Source organism: Megalops cyprinoides, chromosome 16, assembly GCF_013368585.1.
Source record: "Megalops cyprinoides isolate fMegCyp1 chromosome 16, fMegCyp1.pri, whole genome shotgun sequence".
Classification (NCBI taxonomy): domain Eukaryota; kingdom Metazoa; phylum Chordata; class Actinopteri; order Elopiformes; family Megalopidae; genus Megalops; species Megalops cyprinoides.
The window spans coordinates 17847665-17859349 of record NC_050598.1 but is presented as its reverse complement, the minus strand read 5'-3'; the positions used below and the strand labels follow the sequence as shown (position 1 = coordinate 17859349).

Sequence of the window (11685 nt, the reverse complement as noted above, 5' to 3'; positions counted from 1 at the left end):
TCATTCAAACAATTTTAAATAATATAATCTGAAGGTTTTTTGCACTAGAAGTGACAATGTATAATATTCACAGTTCAAATGCTAAAACATAAAATGCTGGTTTCTGAAGGTAGTGTGCAGTCCAATGTTTACACTTTTCTGATGTTTTTAAATTGAAAGAATGTGGGAATGTTTGAATATCAGTTTGTTTCCAAGTTTTATTTCAGACAACTTTCCAAAGCCATGGCAAACCCAATGGAATAGTTTTGACAGAGCCTTGACTTTAACACTGAAAGATGTTTTCAGATCATTTAATTCTGTGAGCCTTTATCAAAGAGAACTTATAGCCAATATATTCTAGTCTTGGCAGAAATTATTTTTTGGTGATGGAAAAATGAGGGGTTTGTTACTTATCTGAAGGAACAGACAGAAATCACAACAAAAGATCTACCATCTATGAGGTAGATACCTGACCTAGAACTGCTTAACTGTGTGTATATAACATATAAGACTGTGCTTGGCAGAGAATTGTTAGGATTGAGTTAAGGACACAGTAGGAGAGTAATGCTGTTGTTGTAAATATGGGACAGTACTTGAAGGTTCAGTTTTTTTTTAGTTTATTTTCAATTTAAAGTTCTATGTATTGATAGTTGGGTGTTCTCGGCCTTTTTTTTTTTTTTTTCTTCGAATATCATATGACTCCCTGTATCATCAAAGTGCACACTGACACTCCCAGTTAGGCCCTGTCTAATTTACTACATTTATATTTTATTTAGTCAAAAGAAGAACTTGTAGAACTTTATTGTACATTACATACAGCTACATGAAATATACATAACCATGCTATAATAGCTGAATTAATCCTTAATTTGTAAAAAAAAAAAAAAAAAAAAAATGTGATAGTGTAATGTGTCATGGGTCATGTGTTGCATAGAAAAGAATGTCACATTCAACCTTGTCATGTGAGGCATGACTGCTGGAGCAAGAGGTGTCCCAGTGTCATGTGACACTTGGTGAGGTTGGATGTGACATTCTGTTTTACATAATGCATTTTGACAAGTGATAGTGTCACGTATCATGCACAATGTATTAGCAAAAGGCTGCATTAGCCAATCCTATGTGTATGTAGGCTTTGTATAGCTGTACTTGATGTACAATGAGACTGAACAGTCTAAATGTCAGTAAGTCACCTATAACTACAGAAGGAGATTTACATCTACTGGTATTGTGGGAACTGGAAACTGTTCATATGGAGAAAGGTGTGTACTTTGTACAGTATTGGAAGTATCATTGTTTATCATAGAACGCATCATAATGTGATGTGTGTCCTAGTGTAGTACGTATCGTAAGGCACATGCAGTTACACAACTCTAAAGCACAGCCTGCATATGTTTCTCCACACATCTCTTTTAGACATTAAATATGATGGAAAGGCGTACAGGTCAGTGTTAAATCTCGCATTTTCACTGAAGAGACTACTGGGCATGTTTTTATTTCCTCCAGAAATGCTCCCAGTTTTAAGTAGGTCAAGAAAAACTCTCTACAATATGCCATCAACCACATATGTACTTACACCTATACATTTCAAAATAGCCCTCTTACTCATAATCATTCTAGTCAAAAGAAAAATGAACAAGTTCTTGGTAATTGTATTTACTAGATTATATTTCCACAAGGGAGGTCATTATGACTATTTCAACTGAACCAAATCAAAGCAGAGAAAGTTTTTGAATTTCTCTGAAATCAGGTTATTTGCTTTGCAAGGTTTCTGTTTGCACAGTTCTAGTTTCAAGACCATTCCAATACCTTTACACTGAAAAATAATTTTAAATGATGTATACAACTTGGCTGCATCTCTAGACTTTGTAGTAAGTTTGGTGGTTTTGATTGGAACCATAGGATCTTTGGCAAAATGAAATACATGTGCTTTTTGTTTGTCCTCAGGGTTAAAAACATTTACCTTAATTTGTCAATGAATTATTTTCAGAGCAACAGGTCTTTCCAAATGTTACCATTTAAAATATATTTGCTTCTGTTTTGTTTTTGTCTGCCAATCTTTTGAAATTGTCATATTTATTCAGTTTCTGTGGGGACTGTTCTTTGTGACGACAGAATGGCTGTTCATTGTAAATAAAGTGTGTTTTTGTATTTATGCTTTAAGCTTTGTCATGGCTCCAGTCCTGAGTAGGCCATTCAAGAACAGCAAATACATAATCAATGTCTTTATTCACAGAAATTGTACATAAATGGAATTGTGTAAAAAAAAAAAAAAGTTACGGTTATAGAAATGAGCAACTTTTAGCTAGCCCAGTCCTGGAATCGGAAACAGTCACTAGCAATCTTCCACACAGGCTGGTCACTGGAGGGAGAGGCTTGAGCTGTAAGCAGGAAGTTCTGGTTGAAGTATCGTTGTTTGTTTCCATCAAATTTCACTGATCCTGCAGTAACTACCAACAAGGTGGTCTGGCCTTGTGTTGCTTGCTCTGAAATTGAATTTAGGGGAAAAAGAGCAGTTCAGTGCATGTACCATTAGATAAGCTGATACACCTGACAACTTTAGGGCACCTAGAGCTGTCTTTCTCTTAACAGTTTTAATTGTATTTAATATCTAATCTGAGATCAAGACATGTTTTAGACATCAGAGAACATAAATGTTTGGTACCTTGCCTGTTAATTTTCAATTACATATAGTGGCTTCAGAAAGTACCCCTTCACTTTTTGCATACTTGGTTGTGTTGGGAGAACCTGCCAGAAACAACCATCTCAGAAGAGGCCATAAAAGCCAATCAGGCCTTTATGGTAGAGTAGCATGGAAGCCACTCCTGACGAAAAGGCATATGATAGCCCATCTAGAGCTCACCAAACAGCACTGAAGGGACTCTGAGGGCATGACGAAATAGATTCTCTGGTTTGATGAGACAAAAACTGAACTCCTTGGGCTGAATTCCAAGTGCCACGTCTAGCAAAAACCAGGTACTGCTCATCACCTGGCTAATACCATCGCTACAGTGAAGCATGGTGGTGGCAGCATCATGCTGTGGGGGTGCTTCTCAGTGGCAAGGATGAGGAGACTGGTCAGAATTGAGGGAAGTATGAATGCAACCAAACACAGGTCCTTGAAGAACCTGCTCCAGAGTACACACAATCAAAGACAATGGCAAAAGTTCACCTTTCAGCATGACAATGACCCAAAGCATACACCCAAGACAACACTGGAGTGGTGTCAGGAAAAGTCACTAAATGTCTTTGAGTGGCCCAAAGTCCAGACTTGAACCCCATAGAACATCTGTGGAGAGACCTGAAGATGGCAGTTCACAAACACTCCCCATCCAATCTGACTGAGCTAGGAATCTGCCAGGAAGACTGGGAGAAACTGTCCAAATCCAGGAGTGTAAAGCTTAGACTTACAAAAGAAGGCTCAAAACTGTGATTGCTGCCAAAGATGCATCTACAGACTACTGGATAAAGGGTCTGAATACTTATGTACATGAGAGATTTAAGTTTGTGATTTTTAATGCACAATATTAGTATTAAATATATATATATAATTTTGCTTCGTTAAAAGTATATAGATTGACGGCAAAAAGAATAATTTTAATCTAACATGGATTGAGTTTGGATTTGAAAATTCAACGGTACACAATAACATGGATCATACTGCCTTCGTATAACACAACATTACATAACAGAAATCCGTAGAAGGAATTAAATCATGCATCGAAAAGGAGTATTACTGCAGTTAATCTTACCATGCACCGGCTGGCAATCTAGAGTGTGCACTTGAAATTCGCTGGATGGCAAGGACTCGAAGAATTCTCCCAGTGCATCCTGGCCCGAGACTGCGTTGCCATTCCACACGAGAGTGGCCTTGTCCAGGTAGAGCCTCGTCAGATTCTATTGTAGCATCCACATAATTCGCAATTAAGTACAGCCTACAAACCATTTACATGACTACTAAAGAAAGGCGAAGATACAAACGTAACGGTCACTACGCACCCTCCTTTTCTTATCCATGCAATCGTAATAGATATTAACGAACTCCTCCGAATATCTGCATGACTGGTCGACATGCGTCCTGAAGTCCTGCGGATGAAAATAAAACATAACTTTTACGCTATAGCTTTCAAAACAAAACGACATTATGAACAGAATAATTAGGTAACGTTGACTAACTGGTTAGCTTACTAGATGGTCGCTATTGTTAAAACAATGATATACAACTACGTGGGCAGGTACTTCATACTTACAACTGTTGAAGCCATGTGTGTCCAATTTGTAAAACCAAGTAACTTAGAAAACGAACTAAGATGAAGATTCCCTTCCAGTTCCTGTTGAAAGAGAATAAGGTCGACCGTTGTTTATAAAAGTCCGACTCCACACTCTTTCCGCAATGCGTGCGTGTGTGTCCTTGTAAACGAAATCCCTGTAGAAACATTCTAGCTAATAACATCGGTTCCTACGTGTTCGACGTAGTCTCGTGTTTTTGTTTGTGGTGGAATTTTTTGTAATCAATTTGATTCTTCTGTCTGCAACGATCCATTCGTTCAGTTTAAAAATCATTTTTAAACTCAAGTGCATAACTGATTATAAATACAGAGGAAAGTATTTATATATCCGTATTGTAGTCGCATCGTTAGGAAGTAGACCACGGAGCTTGTTTGGCACGAACCTGCTGCATTTATTAAGCAACCGACCTCGCAGCATCTTGCGCAATCAGTTGAGAAGGGCCAAAGGCTGTCCATGCTTTTACTCTTTTTACTACATCTGGGTGAGTTTATGTTTGGAGAAAACCAAAGGAGGCCTTCAAGTCATATTGGCTGTTTACAACTGTTAAACTTATTGGTGTCTGTTATGTTATGGGTGGCTATTCTGTAAGAGCTACTGGGTCAGATTATTTCTTCACACAGCACACTTACAGCCAAGGAATATAAAGGCACTTAAGGTGACCAGGTGAAACCTGAGATGCAAACATTGTGTTTTATTTACACACTCTGTGACAATAATGCCCCCCCACACACTGCTAAACAGATTGAAGAGAGGTTTAATGAACACTGTACACAGTAAAAGATCTTCCTTGGCCTAGCCAATCACCAGACGTATATCCCATATACATATGTCCTCTCATGATAGATATAAAGGTAGGCAGATTGCATTCTGCTTTATTTTCTACACTGCTTGTTCCAATAAATGTTAAATAGTAAAGGATTGAATGCATTGAAATGAAACTCTTAAACTAAACGGACATTTGCAGTTTGTAGTTTTATTTTGTAATGTAACGTAATTTTGAGATGGTGGTGTAGATCGTTGCTAACATTACAGATGTTTTCTCACGTAGTAGTCTTCAGTCTTCTTTACCCTGGATGCCGCTTCTCTCCATTTCTTTCTTGTCACATCTTTAAGGGAATCTTCAATCAGTTCTATGTAGAAGATATATTTATGCAGAGTGCTTCTGTCATAGACTTCCTCACAATACTTCTCTCTGTTGTTGTATATGAACCACTTGACAGACCACCACACACTAGTCAGAGGGCTCAGATGACCACAGTGGGATGGAAGCTGCAGAAGTTCATGGCCATATGTTTGAGCCACTTTTGGACAGCAACTTGTGGACAGAAGCTCAATGGGTGATGAGAGACAGGCAGAACTTGAGACACCAGAGCGATTGGGATCAGCTGTTATCAAGCTTTGTGTGTTGGTCACGATGGCACATTTTCCATATGTGTCTCGCAGGTTGGAACACAGTTCGTTAAAACTGTCTCCAGATGGCTTGCAGTTTGACTCGTCCCAATGAAAAAACATCTTGTAATTCCAGGGAACCCATCCTCTGGCGCCACCTGCATGTACAATGCTCCAAACAGGCCTGCTTCTTAGAGAGTCGTCCAATAAGGAAATATCCCCGGTAATGAGGCCTTCAGGAATTTTTGTTTCACCCAGGTCAACTCGGTAGAAACCCTCTTTCTGTAATTTTCTTATCTCTTTGATATAGGGTGTGCATTGGAAGTCATTGTTTGTTTTTCTGTGTAACAACTGCAGAAAATGCCTCAGCTTTGGTGGTATGTTCATAATGGTGTTGAAAATATAATAGCAAAGCTGATATTTGAGTGCAGCTGCTCATTAAAAATTGATGAAAATGACAATAGTCTTTTCTTATTTTGTGAAGGCCTATGACCTCATGATTGTTCAAAATGACATCATAAAGGTTATTGTATTTCCCACATCTAATCACAGAGCACTGAAAAAAATGCTATCTGTTTAATATTTAGCATACACCTGTTTAATGAAATTTTTACTGTTTAGCAGACGCTCTTATCCAGAGACACATTCAAGATAGGAGTACATATTTGCTTTTGATATCCAGCAGACAATCTTATCTAAGGTGACCCTTAAAGTCACACACAAAGTTCCTCCACTATGAGAGTGTAACATAGTGTGCCATTTCAACACATACCGTGAAGCAAAATTTCCTATATAACGGATGAAAATTAGTGCTGGCCAAATTTAGTTAGCCAACACTTGGGGATCATAATGTGACAAGGCTTCCCCTGGTGAAATCTTATGGATAGAATCTTCATAAATTTAGCTACTTGGGCTTTACTTTTCATTGGATCATCACTGGTAAGAATTCAAGTTCAGTTTTGTTCATTGTAGCCCATACCAATTGAAAGAGGTGCTGATGCCATTGAAGAGGGTCAGCATTGGAGAGGATTAATTCCGCATTATAATGAATATTGGTCAATGCTTCTCGAAACAGGAGTAAATTTGCTTGTGTTTGAATCTTATTTAAAAATAAACAAACTGGCCTGACAGCAGCTACACCTCTGTACAATCCACTTAGTTTTGTTTAACCAGGAAGTTTCTTGAGGTTAGGAACTGTGGTGGAAAATTTTTGATAAAGTGTATACCCCATATGTAAATTATGAGTATTGCCACTTTCACCCCCCCCCCCAGAGAAAAGCGGAGCTTGACGTGGTACGATTAAGCTTGTTACATGGTGGAAATAAGTTATTGCCAGCAAACATCATAAGCATTGCCAACAGATGTTAGCTTTTGATTTTAACCACAGTTATTGACATATTAACTGAAGTTATTGATATATTACATTAGATATTTATTTTATCTTTACTGTACATGTGGAGGTCTGGAAGTGTATAAGGAAACCAGACAATCTAATATGTTAGCCTTAAATAATATGTATTCTATTATACTTCGTATGGTGGAAAATTTGTTTGCATTAAGCACTACTACTGAAAAGTAATATGATGTGATTCTATGCCTAAATAATGCTGGGGGTTACCCTAGGTCATAAACATTGCATGTAGGCCATTGTAAGACACTGCTAGGGGGGTAATCTTGGGGTTATTACAGGACAGTGGGTGACCTTGGAGAAGGAACACTGGCTTCAGCATTGGCCCTCCCTGGAAGTCACCCCAGAACCTTCGTGCACTATGTTGCTGTTCTATAGTCATGCCAACTTCTGTTGGTTCATGGTCTACGCTTATTGTATCTTTTTTGCCTTCACTTCTCCTATTGGCTCATAATCTACGCTTATTGTATCTTTTTTGCCTTCACTTCTCCTATTGGTTTACGGTCTACGCTTATTGTATCTTTTTCCTCTGACTCATAGTCATGCCACCTTCGCTTATTGTATCTTCTCCCCCTGACATGCCCCTACAGCGTGTCAGCATGTTTTTGCCTCCTTTTAACATATGCATCCCATATTAGTTTTATATTTTCTTTTAGGAGTCATACAGTTAGAAAATAAGAGCTGATTGCCTGCTTTGGCCTAGCTGACATCTACTGGTAAATGCTTGCCAACTGTATGTGGATTTACTGCTGTTTGTCATAGTTGCCCATCATAGTAGTGCTGAGCCAACGGCCCCCTTTGCAGGGTTTAGTTCTTCTGGCCCATCTCCTGTTTTAAGGCTTAACCTTGTAGCTTATGGCACATAGATATCTGCGTGCCTTCTTACAGTGTGCAGCACCGTGGTCTGGCTAACTGAGTTACTTAACCTTTTTTATTATTTAAATGTGGGCCTGGAAATAATGGTAATATTCCAGGCATATATGCTGTGTATTATTTAATTATGTTTAAAAATCATATAGGTGTGGAGTGGAAATAATGGGAAATTTCAGAAGTGTTATGTTTAAAAATAATATACAATTAATGACTATGGAGTTTATGGGACTTTCCAGGCAGGGTAAATGTAACAGCTTAAAAATTACATAATGGTGTATTAAAATGGAAAATGGGATGATCTTGAAGGAGGAGCCTGGGAGGAGTTGGAAGTTGTGGTCTGGGATAGGAGGAGTGAGAAAAGGCATAAAGGATGGATGTAGGCTGAGGGGAGGAGGAAGTGATTGGGGAAGTGATTGGGGAAGTGATTGGGGGAAGTGATTGGGGAGTGTTTGTGAATGTATACACACCGCATATACACCTGTTGCTCCGCGGACCAACCCGGTTTACTGTATGTGATTGATCACCATATGCAATAAACCAAACAACCATGATTACATCAGACTCTGTGAGGACTTATTATTTTCTGGAAGGCATCAAAATGTGGAGGAAGACCCTCGGTCCATTTGGCCCAGACCAGGGGGATATCCACCACATTAATTGGCGACCACGAAGGGACAGGCTCGGGGCGGCCGAGCGCCTGGATGGACGCGCTGATTCTCGGTGCAACAGCGGCCGCAAATAAAAAGTAAGCAGCGCTTTCTTCCAAAGTCTGCTAGTTTGTTGTATCCGGGAGCAGTGTTTCCACCCAGGCCAAGGCAGTGCTCGCCTCTCCTCAAAAGAACCTGAAGCAAAAGAAAACCTACTTTTATAGTAAGAGAAGTTAAAAACTAAATCTGTTAAATTGTTAAAAACTGGTGACCTAAATGTATATTAAGAGAAATTTAAAACTAAATTTGTAAATTGTTAAAAACTGGTGAAAAGAGTCTGATGTAATATTGTGTGCATGAGTAGTGTGGTGAAAGGGTATGTGAGAAGGCATGCTTGAGTGGGAGCTAAGAGAAAAAACAGTGTGTTGGTTTATTGCCTGTGTTGCCTTTGTAGGGGGTTTGGTTTATTTGTTATTGAGGCATCTCAGGCAAAAGTAAGGGATAGAATGGTAGAAGGGTGCACTGGTGCAGTTGTTAAAATGGTCAGAGGAGTTGGTGTTCTATGTGAACTCAAAGGAGTTGGTGTTCTATGTGAACTAAAAGGAGTTGGTGTTCTATGTGAACTCAAAGGGGTTGGTGTTCTATGTGAGCAATACAAATTTTGGCAACTGTTTTGGGGTACTCTGAAGGGTGTTTTGGTGTGAAGTCCTGTGGATATCGCTCTCTCTCTCTGTTATGGTAACTGCCTTCTCTGTGTAAGGGAGGTGTATCAGGATGTGACAGCCTTTCCCTGTGTAAGGGAGGTGTATCAGGATGTGACATTGTCTTTCCCTGTGTAAGGAAGTGTATCAGGACGTGGTGTTGTCTTTCCCTGTGTAAGGAAGTGTATCAGAGTGGGGTAAAAGTGAAATATATCAGAGGGAGAGGTCTGAATGGGCAGGCATTGTGTGTGTGCATGAAGTGTTAAAGAGAATAAAGAGTAAAAAGAAGTAAAGAGTAAAAAGAAATAAAGAGTAAAAAGAAGTAAAGAGTAAAAAGAAGTAAAGAGTAAAAAAAAAAAATAAAGACAAAAAAAAAGGGCAAATAAAAATAAAGAGCAAAGAATAAGAGTAATATTGGCCAAAAGTAGCGTATGAGTGTGCCGGCAATTGTATGAATGGGTATGATTGAAGAATGAATGAGGAGACTTTGTTGTGTTGTCTGTCATATGTGTTAACTCAGCTGAGCAATTGGGCACTTGAAAACGAAAGACAAGAACCTGCATGGGTTTGGAGTCATAATTCAAATATAGAAGTGCATGCATGGGAGTATTTTGAAATTGGAAATATCTTAATCATAAAATTAAGGGTTGAATTTGATCTAGATCTAGAAGTGTCGCTGAAGGTAGCGACGAGGAGAGCACACAGAGTAGACAGGAGACGTGTGATTAGGAGAACAATAAAGGTTGTAAAAATTTGTGTGGGGGATAGTGTAATTTGGAAAACCCATGGGAAAGAAGCAGAAAGGGAACTGAGCTTACTGTCAACGGGTTATCCCAGCAAATTCTCATTTGAAACAGATAGTATACCTAAGTTACTGTTTGAACCATTTAGGTGCGCAGCACCAATAGGCGGGAAGCCGTGCTTACCATGTGAACTAAAGTATCAGCAGTCTATCATTTAACCCCTCATGGACCCCTTTTTGGTAGATTGGGAAGGTGAGGGTTGGTATATGGTGTAGAGGGGAGACAACAGTAGGATAAATGCTTTTTTGGGAATGGCAGGGTATTTAACCATGTTATTGAAAAGAGCAGTCGTAGCTGCATGCAAACTGTGCTTCAGCCTTGCCATCGAGGAATCTCTTTTGAACCATAAATTCCCTTTTAGTCTTTGTTAAGATTAGGTTGACATAAAAATACACAGTGATGGTTAGAAATAGGTGATTTGACTACTGAAACATTATTAATGTTTAACCCTATTGTTATTACTAAGTCTAGAATATTACCATGTTGATGAGTTTAAAGCTGTTCAGTAAATTTACTAGCTTTATAGCTTTGGAGTTATTCTTTTTGACGGTGGTTGATGTGCTTTGTAAATCATGTCCTGACCTTTCTGATGTTCCTCTACTTAACTCGGATCTTGACATGTTTGTGGACGGCTCTGCTCAGGGCTGTCCGGTGAGCGGGATCGCTTTGGTGGCTTGTTCTGTCTGCACCGAACACACTGTGCTAGAAAGTGCTAAACTTTCCTCTTATCTGTTGACTTAGGAAACTGAACTATTTGCACTGACAAGAGCCTGCCACATAGCCAAAGATTAAGTTACTATATTTTCACTGACTTTAAGTATGCATTTGGTGTTTACGATTTTGGAACTCTATGGTATCAGAGGGGTTTCTTACTTCCTCTAGCAAACCTGTTGCGCACCACACACTTGTGCTGAACTTATTGGATGCTATTTTACTACCTAAAGCTGTTTCTATTGTAAAATGTTAAGCTTACATGTTAAATACTGATTCTGTTTCCCTAGGTAATGCAATGGCAGATGAAGCTGCAAAAGTGGCCGCAACCACTCCAGCCTCCCCACAGATGGTGTCTTTTCCTGAACCGCTTAACCCCTTTTCTCTTAACGATGTTTCCGTTTTGCAGACGGCAGCCGAGGAACGAGATAAGACCTTGAGATGAAAGGACTGCATCTGAGATGAGGGCCATAAATTTTGGCCCAAAAGGGCAAACCTGTTTTGCCGCGCGCTGCGTTTTCTTTCCTTGCTAGGTTTAGGCATGATCAGGACCATGTGTTAAAAGGGGGGTTTGTGTATAATATTGTAAATATGCATTGGTATGCATTAGGGTTTTTAAAATATGCTGAAAATTTCTCCTTATGATGTATGATATGTGTGACTAACAATGTGGGAAAGGGCATTTTTGTACCTTTGTTGGTTCATCTAAGACCTGAGGGGCCTTTTGAACATTTAATGATGGACTTTATTGAGGTGACACCATGCCAGGGTAACCGTTATTGTTTGGTGATAGTAGACATGTTTTCTAAGCGGGCAGAGTGTTTTCCATGTAAAAGAGCTACAGCTTAGTCTGTGGCTAAAGCACTGATGAGAGAAATCATACCCAG

General features: G+C 39.2%; 2 protein-coding genes across 2 annotated transcripts; both read right to left on the bottom strand.

The window, feature by feature from the left end:
- Positions 1-2236: 2236 nt before the first annotated feature.
- nxt2 (nuclear transport factor 2-like export factor 2) lies at positions 2237-4690 on the bottom strand. The gene is made up of 4 exons (XM_036548093.1): positions 4227-4690; positions 3976-4062; positions 3729-3873; positions 2237-2462 (listed from the first exon to the last, which is right to left on the bottom strand). The coding sequence occupies exons 1-4, from the start codon at positions 4239-4241 to the stop codon at positions 2278-2280; spliced, it is 432 nt and encodes a 143-aa protein (XP_036403986.1). The 5' UTR covers positions 4242-4690; the 3' UTR covers positions 2237-2277.
- A 602-nt stretch (positions 4691-5292) lies between these two features.
- Positions 5293-6042, bottom strand: LOC118791240 (protein FAM243-like). Its single transcript, XM_036548538.1, has one exon. The coding sequence runs from the start codon at positions 6040-6042 to the stop codon at positions 5293-5295; it is 750 nt and encodes a 249-aa protein (XP_036404431.1).
- Positions 6043-11685: the final 5643 nt, after the last annotated feature.